The sequence below is a fragment of the Sprattus sprattus genome (assembly GCF_963457725.1).
Source record: "Sprattus sprattus genome assembly, chromosome: 5".
NCBI classification, from domain to species: Eukaryota; Metazoa; Chordata; class Actinopteri; order Clupeiformes; family Clupeidae; genus Sprattus; species Sprattus sprattus.
In genome coordinates this window covers 43590637-43605636 of record NC_137924.1, presented here as the reverse complement: position 1 = coordinate 43605636, position 15000 = coordinate 43590637, and the positions used below count along the sequence as shown (strand labels likewise).

Sequence of the window (15000 nt, the reverse complement as noted above, 5' to 3'; positions counted from 1 at the left end):
CACACACACACACACACACACACACACACACACACACACACAGACACTCACACCACACACACACACACACACACACACACACACACACACACACACACACACACACACACACACACGCACACGCACACAAACACACACACACACACACACACACACACACACACACACACACACACACACACACACACACACACACACACACACACACACACACACACACACACACACACACACACACAGACACTCACACACACACACACACACACACACACACACACACACACACACACACACACACACACACACACACACACACACACACACACACACACACACAGACACTCACACACACACCACACACACAATGCTCAATCTTATGCATGACAACACACTCAGGCAGAGATGCATGTCAACACAAAGCAGACGTGCATGTAAAATGATAAATATCCACACTCTCACACAGTCACAATCACACCCAAACCAGCAGTGCACTATACAGAGCTCATTATCCCCTGACTTCTCCTTTTCCCTCTTTTCTCTCTCTCTCCCTCTCGCCTGTTCCGACTCCTATTCCTTAGCGTCTAATTTCTCTCCCTTTCTGACACCCACTCCTTTCCCCCTCTTCCTCTCTCTGTCTCCCTCTCTGTATCCCTCTCTCTGCGGCTCCGCATAGGATTTTATAGAGCTTCTCTCAATTTCCTTCAATCCCATCACCAATTCATCATCCGCTTTGCTTGGATACAGGAGAGCCCTTCTCCACCCCTCTCCACCCCTCCATCCCCCTGCTACACTTTCCCCCCTAGTTTTCCACCACCGTCAATCTGAAAGCCCGGCTCTTTGCCCTCTCTCCACTCGTTTAATAGCCTGCTCTTCCTTTCCATCTCTCCCTCTCTCTCTCCCTCCCTCTCCCTCTCTCTCTCTCTCTCTCTTTGCCATCCACCCTCTGACTCCACCTGTCCCCCAGCAGCTTGTGTGTCTCTCTTCCTCTCTCTTCCTCTCTCTCTCATTATCTTCTTTCTCACGCCAGCTACCCTTCCTCTCCCCTCTCTCTGTTTATCTCTCTGGTGGTGCTGTGTGTTTGTGTGTGTGTGTGTGTATTAAGAAGGGTCAGTGCTGGGCAGCTCTCTTGGGTGTTGTAGGGGCAAGATGGGACGGGTTATGGTCGACATCACACATGTGCTTGCACACAAACACACACACATACACACAAACACACACACACACACACACACACACACACACACACACACACACACACACACACACACACACACACACACACACACACACACACACACACTTGTCTGGGAGGCTCCCGCACACACTCGGCTGCACTCACAGGCTGGGTCTGGTCTAGGGAGGGCCATGGCTGCCTCCCCTGATAGAGCTGTTATCTGGTGCCCAGTTGCGGTTCGTTTTAATCTCCCCTGTTGTTTCTGGCTCCCTCAATCTACATTTGTATCTCCGTTATCTCTCCTTTTTTTCCCGCTAATCTAGATTTGTTCAAGAAGAAGAAAAAAAAAACAACACACCATCTTTCCACTTTTGTCATGGCAACAAAGAGAGACTCCATTTTCCACTCCATGCCACTATCACAACTACTTCACTGCATGTGTGTCTTGTTTGTCTTGTTTGGTTCAATTTAATCTAACTCAGTATGCTTCATTGGCATGGTACTTTATCAATCTGTTCTGATAGTTGTCTGTCTGCCTCTGATATGTCTCTCTGCCTCTGATATGTCTGTCTGCCTCTGATATGCTTGTTCTTGTGAGCTTGATTTGTATCTGCCTCTCTTTTTCTCTCTCTCTCTCACTCTCTTTTCATCTCTCTCTCTTCATCTCTCGCTCTCTCTTCACTTCTCTCTCAGCTCTGTTGTTTCACGGCTCAGCTAGCAGAAGTAGCGGGTGTCGACTGCCTGTAGGCTTGTGTGTGTGTGTCGTCAGAGAGCAGGAAGTGTGAGAGCAGGCTTCACGTTTTGCTGTGGGTGTGATGCAGCCCTTCCCCACACACACACCCAATCACCTCTGAGTAGCACACACACACACACACACTCACACAAGCACACACACACACACACACTCACACACTCTCACACACACACACACACACACACACACACACACACACACACACACACACACTCACCCACCTCTGAGTGGCACACACACACACACACAGACACACACACACACCTCTGATCCGCACACACAGACGTCTTCCATCCTTCCCTTATTGGATCACCCTGATCCCATCCCTCCACTAGAACTCCACTTACAGAGGGGCTGCGCTTAACCAAGCCCCTCCACACATACACACATCTACATTCATGTGCCGTGTTCTCTCCGTCCAATCTCATCCAATTTCTCTCTATCCGTCTCCGAGTCGAGTTCAAAGCTGCACTGCCCACACTGTGCAGTGCCTCGGGATTACTCAAGAGCTGAACGCAGTGGCAGCACGAAACAGACAGCAGACAAACAGCCAAGATGCTAGGTCACAACGAATGGCAGCACGAAATCAGACAGGTTAATGACACATTTCAGCTACAAACACAGGATATTGCAGCAATATTATATTTCACGATATCTTGTGCTTTCTTTCTCACGTTCGCTCCCTCTCTCTCTATCATTCTTTTTCTCTCCTACTTCTTCCTCGATTCAATTTCCGAGGGGCTTTATTGGCATGCATGCAGTCATGCTAACAATATTGCCGGAGCAGATTACCAGTTTCCCATAATTCCTTGTCCATGACCGTGCCTCCTCCCCTCTCTCTCTCTCTCTCCCTCCCTCTTTCTCTTTCCCTCGGTTCTCTGCTAGTAAGCTGTCTCCCATACTGATGGAGGTATGCAAAAATTTCATGCACTATAAAGTCTGTGGTTGACAAAAGCCTTTGACTCGCAGGACTGCAATGCAATAAAGCTTGAAAATACACACACACACACACACACACACACACACACACACACACACACACACACACACACACACACACACAAGCACAGGTACACTCACACACAGACACAGATACACATACGCACACACACACACCCAAACACACACACACACACAAACGCAGCCAAAAGCATCGAGCTCCTATGGATAGCGTGTCGAGTATGAATCAGCAGCAAAGCCAGACAGGCCTTTAGGGGTTTGTGGAGGATAAAGGGATCAACAAGGGGTGTATAACATAATAAGAGATCAAAATAAGCAAAAATAACCTTTATCTCTTTTTCTCTCCTTCTTTCTGTCTCTCTCTCTCTCTCTCTCTGCAGGTCTGTGGATAACCCCCTACTATCATGCCACACTCCCCACCTCCCCACCCCTCCCAAAAGTCACGCCCGTCCCTCACTCAATACATCCATTTCACTCGTTCACACACCACCTCCTCCTCATCATCCTCCTTTTCCTCTTCATCCATTTCTCCATCCTTCTCCCTCTCCTCACGCACGTCCATTCATTCCAGCCCACCTTCATGCCACCCACTCTCCTCCTCTCCTCATCCTCCTCATCCTCCTCATCCTCACCCGTGGCCCAAGCTCCCCTGCGCCTGTCCATCTTCAGCAGCAGCTCCGCCCCCGCTGTCCTTCCATTGGCTGACGCTGGTAGTGTGTGCCTGCCTGATTGGGCGCGTGCCAAGCGCGTGGGCGGGCGAGACGTGGGGCGCGGTGTCGACGTGCCCGTTCCACTGCGTGTGCCGAAACCTGTCCGAGTCGCTGAGCACGCTGTGCGCCGACAAGGGTCTGCTCTTCGTGCCGCCCAACATCGACCGGCGCACCGTGGAGCTGCGTCTCGCCGACAACTTCATCCGCGAGGTGGGCGGCGTCGACTTCGCCAACATGACGGGCCTAGTGGACCTTACGCTGTCGCGCAACACCATCAACCTCATCCGCCCGCTGGCCTTCTCCGACCTGGAGAGCCTGCGCTCGCTCCACCTGGACACCAACCGGCTGGTCGCACTGGGGCCGCGTGACCTCTCGGGCCTCCTCAACCTCCAGCACCTCATCCTCAACAACAACCAGCTGATCAGCGTCTCCTCCGAGGCCTTCGACGACTTCCTGCTCTCACTGGAGGACCTGGACCTGTCCTACAACAACATGCGCAAGGCACCCTGGGAGGCCATCCAGAGCATGGCCTCCCTCCACACACTCAACCTGGACCACAATCTTATCGATCAGATCGCTGAGGGATCCTTTAGTGAGCTCTACAAGTTGGCCCGCCTGGACATGACGTCCAACCGACTTCGGACGCTGCCGCCGGACCCGCTGTTTGCGCGCTCGCAGATCGGCACCATCAGCCCGACGCCGTACAACTCCATCGTGAACGTGCACATCGGAGGCAACCCGCTGCACTGCAACTGCGAGCTGTTGTGGCTGCGCCGGCTGTCGCGCACCGACGACATGGAGACGTGCTCGTCGCCGCCGCAGCTGGCCGGTCGCTACTTCTGGTCGGTGCCCGAGGAGGAGTTTGCCTGCGAGCCGCCGCTCATCACGCGCCGCACGCACAAGCTGTGGGTGCTGGAGGGCCAGCGCGCCACGCTCAAGTGCCGCGCCATCGGCGACCCGCCGCCCGAGGTGCACTGGGTGTCGCCCGACGACCGCATCGTGGCCAACAGCACCCGCGTGGCATCCTTCCGCAACGGCACGCTGGAGATCCTGGTCACGGTGGCACGCGACGACGGGGCGTACCGCTGCATCGCTATCAACGCCGCCGGCGAGGCCACCGCCACCGTCGACCTGAAGGTCATCCCGCTGCCGCACCGCGCCAACGGCACGGTGATGCTGACCAGGGACCCTGGCTCGTCGGACATCACCACGGGGAAGACTAACGGGGGGAGTAGCAGCAGTAGCAGCAATGGTGGTGGTGGTGGCAACACAAACGGGGCTGGAGCAGACCCGGACTCACAGGACCCTCAGGATGGGGGCAAGGGGCAGGAGGCCAAGGAGGAGGGGGAGGAGGGGGTGGAGGTAGGGGCAGATGTGAGCGAGGGAGGGGGCGACGGAGCAGAGGAGCGGGTTGTGGGGGTGCTGGGGGTGACCTCCACCTCAGCGCAGGTGCGCTGGGACATGGGCCGGCTGCCGGGCTCGTACCTGGTGTGGATGTACCAGATCCAGTACAACTGCACGGCCGACGAGACGCTCGTCTACAGGTGAGTTCCTACATTCTCATCCGAAGCCGCACTGTGAGTGGGACTGTTCAAACACAGTGTTTCCAAAGCCATAGTCAGAATGATGATATAACAGTGTTACACCATAAAACAGCAATTGATATGACAACTGATACATTCACAAAGCTCACTCCTTATCCCCATCTCAAATATTTCATGTTTCATGTTTCAACAAGTGAAATAATTAGGACAGCATCGTATTTGGGGCTGATTAATTATGAACAGTGATTAACATCTGCTTAAAGATCTGACAGAATTCCACATTACCTTGACAACCATCCTGCCCATCTTGCGAACACACATCTCTTTAACAACGGGAACCGCAGACGGCTGGCTTCAAACGACATGAATTAGTCTCATCTTCCTCACTCTAGCAGTGGCGTTCTCTCACCAGCACGTACCTTCTGAGAAGTGATGTGAGACCATACTGAAACAGCTGGCTTTCTATCGAAACATATGTCCTTCCGAAACCTTGCTCTTTCCAAGCACACAGACAGACTTCAATCAGTCAGTCTCTATCTGTTCCACTAAAGCTAGTTTCACAAGGAGGGATGAATCAGCAGACACAACCTACAACCTACACAAGCCAGCTTTGAGCAGGATCACCTCGTCTCTGTGCCTTATTGTATACCGTTTCAGGTGACCAGTCTCTAAAAGGATCTTATATTGGTCTAAAAACACTGCACAAACACAAACTGTCACTGAGACCGCTGTAATGGGAACAAGCTTTGTTTAAATGCGGGTGTGGGTTGTCAACAGAGACAGGAGAAGTTCTGCTTTGTATTAAAAAGAGCCAATCACGTTGTTACTAAGGGGATAACTAAGGTTTTGCCTCGGTAGAGCATTACATTAACTGTGGCCATAGAAATAGCTGTGCTGTAAAATCGAATTGCATGCGCAGTAGGCAAAAGAATCTGAAAAATAACAGCTTCTTTTGGCATTATTTGAGCGTAAAATTAGAAGTTAATTTGTGAGCTCTCAACACTGATATACAGTTCATCAGAGTTAAGGGTCTCTCCCCATTCGTTTACATGAATTTATAATCCTGCGTGACTCTGTCTAAAGCTATATAGATATATAAGATATAAAGAATATATAAAAACATTTCAAGATGGCTGCCAAGTCGACATAGAGTACTTCTGGTACTTAAGGAAACCCAGATTGCTACTCTGAATGTGGGTTCAACAACGGGTTCAGATGTGTTCAGCTGCTGTTTTAGGCTTCATTAAACATCGATATCCGTGTCATAACCACATAATGGAGGGGAGACTAGTGTCTATCCACGTGCATCAGCAGCGACACGTGGCTTGATTTCCACCACTCAGAGTCAAAACGCCTTGGGCGTGCCAACGCTGCCGCTCCATACATCTCACCGTTTCCCGAAGGGGGAAAGGGCCGACGGCTCCTGATACGAGCGCCTCTCATCCTGCTCACGCCCCTGTTAGTGCAGACGCCGACAGAACATCCCACTCTGAGATGGGGAGAGAGAGAGAGAGAGAGAGAGGGAGGGATGGTGATAGAGAGAGAGAGAAAGAGAGAGAGAGAGAGAGAGAGAGAAGGGGACAGAGACACCAGAGACCAGACACACACACCGTTGTGTCACGCAGCAAGGAATTATGGAAGGCAGACGCTCCAGACATATTAAGACAGACAGATTGAGAGGTGGACGAGGGGAGGGGACGGAGGAGACAGAGGGAGGTAGGTAAGGAAGCGAGAGAGGGAGAGGAGGACAGAGACAGAGAGATGGAGAGAGTAGAGAGTGACGGAGGACTCAGGGGAGAGAATAATGAAGTCCTTAAATGAGCCTAAACTGCAGAGCCAATGAGGGTGTCACAACCTATCCCCGTGACGGAGAGAGAGGCGACGAGAGGGGCGACGGGTAACAGAGAGAGGGAGAGAGGAAGGGAGAGAGGGAAGGAGGGAGGGTGGGGAGGATGAGAGAAGGGGGGCAGGTGGACAGCTTAATAGATAGAGAGAAACATATGGGATGGAGAGGGCGGCAAGGGACACTGGAGGAGGCTTATCATTTATACACCTGTGCTGGGGGGAAACCGACCTGCTGTCTTAGTGATCAGAGTGGGATAGTTTCCTTCCTCTTGGGGGTGGAGAGAGAGAAAGAAAGAGGGAGAGGGAGAGGGAGAGGGAGAGGGAGAGGTAGAGGGAAAGGGAGAGGGAGAGCTACAGAGACAGAATGACTTTAAAAGCTTTTCAATTAACTACTGAGTGAAATCAAAGCTCATTTAAAATATATATAATTGATTCAATTCCAGACCAAAAAAGGTCATTTTCGCAATTTCTTCAATTCCTTCCTTTCACTGGCAATTAAAAAGTGTTTCACCTTATGAAATTAAAACCCTTATTCAGAGACAATTTCCTCTAAACCAGACATGCTGTAATTCATTTGATGGGACTCATATTCTATTCTAATCTTTGACTCAGCCACGGCTTTGAACCAGTTAATCATATTAACCTCTTCAACCTTTCTCACTCGCGGCTGTGAGACCTTGCTAGCTCTGTCTGACCACCACAGACATGGCAGTATGGTGCAGTCTCAATGACTGTTTACATCTGAGAGGACTCCCTCTGAAAATGTCAACCCCAGGAAGCTAAAATGATTCCATAGGTCACAGAGAGGAACAAAGCTGAGACAATTACTGCAATGACAAAAACACTGTGTCAGAAAAAGATGACCAGAATAGAGAGAGAGAGAGAGAAAGAGACAGAGAGAGGGAGGAGAAAAGAGAGCGCCTGCATAGGGGGGAAAAAAGAGGGGGTGGAGGAAAAGGAACAAGAGAAAAAGGGTAGAGATTCTGAAGAAGAGCATGATGAGGAATAACAAGACTAACAGAGCTAGAGAGAGAGAAAGAGAGAGAGAGAGAGAGAGAGAGAGAGAAAGAGAGAGAGAGAGAGAGACAGATAGAGAGAGTAGAGGGGGAGAGAGACAGATAGAGACACAGATAGAAAGAGAGACAGAGAGAGAGTAGAGGGGGAGAGAGTGAGAGACAGATAGAGAGAGTAGAGAGGGTGAGAGAGACAGACAGAGAGAGTAGAGGGGGAGATAGTAGAGGGGGAGAGAGCGAGAGACAGATAGAGAGAGGAGAGGGGGTGAGAGAGACAGACAGAGAGAGTAGAGGGGGAGATAGTAGAGGGGGAGAGAGCGAGAGACAGATAGAGAGAGGAGAGGGGGTGAGAGAGACAGACAGAGAGAGTAGAGGGGGAGAGAGACAGATAGAGACACAGATAGAAAGAGAGACAGAGAGAGAGTAGAGGGGGAGAGAGACAGATAGAGACACAGATAGAAAGAGAGACAGATAGAGAGAGGAGAGGGGGAGAGAGACAGACAGAGAGAGTAGAGGGGGAGATAGTAGAGGGGGAGAGAGTGAGAGACAGATAGAGAGAGGAGAGGGGGTGAGAGAGACAGACAGAGAGAGTAGAGGGGGAGAGAGACAGATAGAGACACAGATAGAAAGAGAGACAGAGAGAGAGAGTAGAGGGGGAGAGAGACAGATAGAGACACAGATAGAAAGAGAGACAGAGAGAGAGTAGAGGGGGAGAGAGACAGATAGAGACACAGATAGAAAGAGAGACAGATAGAGAGAGTAGAGGGGGTGAGAGAGACAGACAGAGAGAGTAGAGGGGGAGATAGTAGAGGGGGAGAGAGCGAGAGACAGAGAGAGAGAGGAGAGGGGGTGAGAGACAGACAGAGAGAGTAGAGGGGGAGATAGTAGAGGGGGAGAGAGCGAGAGACAGATAGAGAGAGGAGAGGGGGTGAGAGAGACAGACAGAGAGAGTAGAGGGGGAGATAGTAGAGGGGGAGAGAGCGAGAGACAGATAGAGAGAGGAGAGGGGGTGAGAGAGACAGACAGAGAGAGTAGAGGGGGAGAGAGACAGATAGAGACACAGATAGAAAGAGAGACAGAGAGAGAGTAGAGGGGGAGAGAGACAGATAGAGACACAGATAGAAAGAGAGACAGATAGAGAGAGGAGAGGGGGAGAGAGACAGACAGAGAGAGTAGAGGGGGAGATAGTAGAGGGGGAGAGAGTGAGAGACAGATAGAGAGAGGAGAGGGGGTGAGAGAGACAGACAGAGAGAGTAGAGGGGGAGAGAGACAGATAGAGACACAGATAGAAAGAGAGACAGAGAGAGAGAGTAGAGGGGGAGAGAGACAGATAGAGACACAGATAGAAAGAGAGACAGAGAGAGAGTAGAGGGGGAGAGAGACAGATAGAGACACAGATAGAAAGAGAGACAGATAGAGAGAGTAGAGGGGGTGAGAGAGACAGACAGAGAGAGTAGAGGGGGAGATAGTAGAGGGGGAGAGAGTGAGAGACAGATAGAGAGAGTAGAGGGGGAGAGAGAGACAGACAGAGAGAGTAGAGGGGGAGATAGTAGAGGGGGAGAGAGCGAGAGACAGAGAGAGAGTAGAGGGGGTGAGAGAGACAGACAGAGAGAGTAGAGGGGGAGATAGTAGAGGGGGAGAGAGCGAGAGACAGAGAGAGAGTAGAGGGGGTGAGAGAGACAGACAGAGAGAGTAGAGGGGGAGATAGTAGAGGGGGAGAGAGCGAGAGACAGATAGAGAGAGGAGAGGAGAGGAGAGGAGAGTAATGAGAATGAAGGATGAAAGGATTGGATGGTGGAAAAAGAACAACCCTGACTGGTCTGTGTTCCTCTTCCTATCTGTCTTGTTTCATCTATCTGCCTTTTTTGGGGGGGGCTGGATAATTACTTGTTTTTGTGTCAGCGGCCTTGCAAAACACCACTGTCGCATCCTACTGTTTGAGCGTAACTTTGTGAGAGTGTGTCTGTGTGCATGAGGGAGAGCTGAAGTGGGGAGGGGGGTTTAAGGAAATGGAAAATAGGAGAAAAAATGAGTAAGCGTGTGAGAGAGAGATAGCAGAGTAACAGTGTTTTAAATTCACCTTCTCTCCTCTTTCTCTTGCTTGCTTCCTCTCTGACACACACACACTCACACACACACACATACACACACATACACACACACACACACACACACACACACACCGACACACACACACACACACACACACACACAGAGGTACTAGAACGAAAGGTCAGGCCCACTCTCTGGAGCTCTCTCAGAAGCCGAAAGCTGATTGGCTGATTATCTGGAGTCCACTCACGAGCTGAGTAGCAGCATACAAAAGAGAGGCACTGCGCATTGGCCCTGCTCTCCCCTCCCAGAGCACACAACATCTTATGTCTCCAGGCACCCCTCGGTGGTGCGGAACATTCAGGAAACACATAGACTCGCTGTTCTCTTGTCTGAGTCAGCGATGTGAATTTGCTATAAGTAGCACACAACAGAGACAGAGGTAATGGGCCAAATCCACTGGTGTGGTGCTGGGCGGGGCAAAAAATACCCATGAATGGATAGTCCTAAATTGAAAACGTGCCCTAACTTCAGTTCAGAAATCAAAATGATGTGTATATCCATCGTCAACACGGCTAAGTTAACAAAATTAGCTTAGCGTGGCTCCACCCAAACTTTTTGTCCGCCTCTTCCTTAAGTGAGGAGCGGCTACTGTCTATCTTCTTCACACATCCTGGAGTGGATCTCAGGTTCAGCAGGCAGCCATTCCCAGTGCGGGGCTCGGCGTCACCCGTCTGAAGCTGTTAATTGGCACAATTCTCCAGCCGAGAGGCAGAACTAACGAGAGAAACCGCCTGTTTCGCCGTGTGAGAGGAACAAGAGACAAAAAAAGAAACAATAAAATAAACGTCAGCCGTTAAGCACACACCCGTGCCCCCTTCCTGAACCTCTTCACGCTATGTGTACTGTAACCATCCCAACAGCTGACACACGCTCCAACCACATTTCTTTTTTTAATCCCTCACACACAATCCCTTGCCAGCGCTTTCCCACCTCGACCTATTGGGGAATTTCATGGCGGCTCCACTTGCAATTAGTTATCAATTATTCACCATGTGCAATACCATCGTCCATTACAAGCGGGATGAAATGAGGGCAGACAAATAGCATTTGCCCTCTGATTGCAGTAGTCTTGCTCCCTTGCCAGTGCAGGATGTACGGATACTAAGTCGTGGCCTCCGATGCTTTATGCTCCACTCCCAACCCCTTCACTGATATTAATTGCATGCAGCAGTTTGCAAGTGCAATTGCATGGCATGAATTAAAACTCCAACTACTGCATTTAGTATAAGCTAATGTTTTGTTAATGCTGGTGTTTGAGGTGTGTGCATGGGCAGAGATACGTTGAATAATGGTACTGAAGGAATACTATTAGTTTTCATAAACAAATGCAAATGTATACATTAATATTCCTTGTGGTTCAGTGAACACTAATGTTAATGGGTTGCTCATGTTAACTAATGAAACTGTGATCCAGTAGCTCAACTGAAAGAGCAAGGGTGCAGAACAAGGCATGGGTGTTATACCAAGCGTGTACACAATGCGTATGTAAACTATCATTTTGCTGCTTTGCACGCTGGTTTGGACATAATCATCAATCATAAAAGACTACATGTAAGGTCTTAAGGAGGGTCTGTTAAGGGATCGGAAATGCCAAGTATTACCACTTCACTGATCGCTTCTTTGAGGCTTCAGTGGCTGGTTTGGTTCAATGCTAATAAATGACCACAACAACGGGTCAAATCTGTGTTTACGGATAAGGCTTTAAGGCATGAACCCTAACGGTCTGCCTGTCACCTGTTGCTGCCACCTCCACCGGTGAACATATAATCACGCTGCTGTAATAGCTTTAGATTCTTTAGTTCACATACCAGATGCCTTCAGTTTGAACACAGATCTGAGTTCAGTTTGTAGTTCTCAATTTCACTCCTTAATGCATGTTCAGTGTATAAAAAGGGCATTCACTAAGATTACTGCGCTTATCTGAAAGTCATCTGGCAACAAAATTATGTTTTATGTAACAGAATAATATAGATCCATACATGTTATACTACTGGCAGTGTTTTTGATTTCAAAGGGACTTTTTTTCCTTGATAGCTTTTCATTGGTGCTGGAGGAGAGAGATAATAGTCTTCTTTGATGATAAGATAAAGATCACATTAGAACCCACCACTGATCGGCACTGAGACCTATGGCATCTAATCACATACACGCACATACACACACACACACACACACACACACACACACACACACACACACGCACACATACACACACTCACACACACACACACACACACACACACACACACACACACACACACACACACTCACAAACACACACATAAACACACATACAAACACACACACGCACTCACACACACGCACAATCACACGCACACGCACACACACAGAGTTGACAGATATTTTTGCACATCCTCACATGTGCTGTGTAAAAGTAACCAGTAGAACATAAAGCATTTACATCGCGTGTGAGCTCGTGCTGCTTTTTCTTCTTCGCCCTGCAGGTTGTGACAAATTGGCTGCTTATTTTCAACAACATCCTCCTTCTTCTCGCATCTTCCCTCCCACCCGCTCTCTCTCTCACACACACATACCCTGACTAAAAGACTGTTTCAGTGTGGCTTTCAGTCAATGAACTCAGAGGCCGATTTCCAATAGATCCATGAGAGAGTACCACTCTCAGAGATGCGTGGCGCGCCCCCTTCTAGACACACTAATCATCTGCATGCCCTGGGTCTGTGTTTGTGTCTTTTGCTATAGCATCCTCCTACTGTGCACCTCTCTGTGTTCTTTCCTCTCTCTTCCGCATTCTTCCTTTCTCATCTCTTCTTCTTCCTCTTCCTCATCTCTTCCTCTTTCTCATCTCTTTTTCCATCTCCGCACATGTTTTTTTTAGCACTCTTCCCACTGTTTGCTGGCACCCTCTCCTCACACACACACACACACACACACACACACACACACACACACACACACAAACACAGAAAGCTCACACAAAGCTCACACAGACTTGGCTTACTCACTGTTTCTTCCCTCTCCAACTCTCTCTCGCTCTCTCTTTCGCTCACATCTTTCTCTCTCTCTCTCTCTCTCTCTCTGTGAACTCTCTCTCTCTCTCTCTGAACTGACTTGTTTCACTGTGGCTGCTTGTTCCATATTCCAAACCCTGTAACCCAGCGGAGCTATTTCTGTGGTTTTGTCTGTGCGGCATGAGGTGAGCAGCACTCCCAGAGATGTGCCGCAGCATCAGCCAGGACCTATTTGGTAAAGTGCCCGTCTCTTAAAAAATACCTCCAATAGACAGAGGGAAATTTGGAAAGGAAATGATTGCTAACTTGAATAATGTTGTTTGACCCAAGCCTGGCGAGGAGCTGGCGGTGTTAGCGGTGGTAGTGTTGTTGGGTTTGTGAGCTGTGGGGCTTTTTTATTTCTATTTGTCTTTTGCATTATGCATGGTTATGGGTTTATGCTGGCTGTTGTCTCAATTCTCCTGTCAGAAATAAAAGCTAAAATCTAGTAGGCTAGTGGCCACTGTAGGAAAATTACAGTTTAATGCTCCAGTTCAACGCAGTGTCAATCGTTTCAGGTCAGCCATCTCGGAGAATGCAGCTCCCACACACAGTCCCTGTGACATACGACACACTCACAATTCCACACACACACACACCTGTGGGCCCCAATGGGACTATATATCCCAGCGCTGAAATATTTACATTCCTGACAGTATTTACATGCCACAACATGGCCTCCCCTGGCCACCTGCCGTCTAAAGCATCCACTTGTCCCTACACTACACACAAATCATCCATATTAACACATTCCATTTTTCAAGACTCTCAATCTCTGAATCTCTCTTTCATCTGTCATTCTCTCTCTCTTTCATTCTCTCGTTCATAAGTGGTGGTTGAAATAAGCCAAACACGGGCAGAAGTGAGAGGAGGGGGTGGGAGGGGCGACGCTGCGCATCAAACCCATAAATATGAGAGCAAGTGAGAGTACAGTGAGGGTGACCTTCAGCGTTAACTCATCATTTACGGCCGCGGCGCTCTCTTAATGGAAAACCAGCCCAATGACAGAATAACTCGTGTGGAAAGAGAGACGTGGGGGGGAGGGTGGTTGTGGTGGTGTTGAGGAGTTTAGGGGTGGGGGGGGGGGGGTGGGCGAAAAGTCAGACAGATAGGACGAGTAAGGTGGTAGAAAGGGGCGTGTGCAGGGTGTGGGGTGTGCGCACTCATCTGACATAAAATAACGTGTCTTCCAATTTGACTAATTAGTTATGTAAATACAATGTAAATGGTGCACTGGCTAATGAACAAATTCAAAAGCCGGATGTGCTGTTTATCATTCGCTGGCTGCTTCTCTGGCCCGGAGCGAAGCACAACACACACATTAATATATCACAACAGAATGGAATAAAAATCACTCCTCTTTATTCAATTTGGTGCGAGCACAAACACCTCATGGGGAGAGAGAGAGAGAGAGAGAGAGAGAGAGGGAGAGAAAGAGAGACAGAGAGAGAGAGGGAGAGAGAGAGGGAGTGAGTGGGAGAGTGAGAGACTGTGACAGAGGGAGAGAAAAAGAGGGGGTATACATGGATAAAGAAAGGGTGGGTCTGACGGTAGGAGGGAAGGGATAGAGGATCCCACAGAGGAGAAAGGACAAAGGTTGAAGACGACAGGAGCCGGCGTAATAGAATGATCAGAATAGGGAGGGAGTACTGGGAGTCATTAAACAGAGAGAAGATGGAGGTCGGGGAGGAGACAAGAAGAGAGAGAGAGAGAGACGGAGACAGAGGACATGGAGCAAGGGAGGAGGATAGACACATAGAGAGAGAGAAAGAGAGAGAGAGAGAGAGAGAGAGAGAGAGAGAGAACACAAAGATAGATGGAGGGAGAGAGGAAGGGGAAGACGACAGCCAGACACA

General features: G+C 49.5%; 1 protein-coding gene across 1 annotated transcript in view; it reads left to right on the top strand.

Moving 5' to 3' along the window:
* Window positions 1-3292: 3292 nt before the first annotated feature.
* Window positions 3293-15000, top strand: part of LOC308366222 (leucine-rich repeat and fibronectin type-III domain-containing protein 4) — a gene marked incomplete at both ends in the record, with an annotated part of 16120 nt that continues 4412 nt past the window's right edge. Inside the window, 2 exon segments of the mRNA XM_080839857.1 lie at window positions 3293-3365; window positions 3558-5142. Coding sequence (XP_080695983.1) covers window positions 3293-3365; window positions 3558-5142 — 1658 coding nt within the window.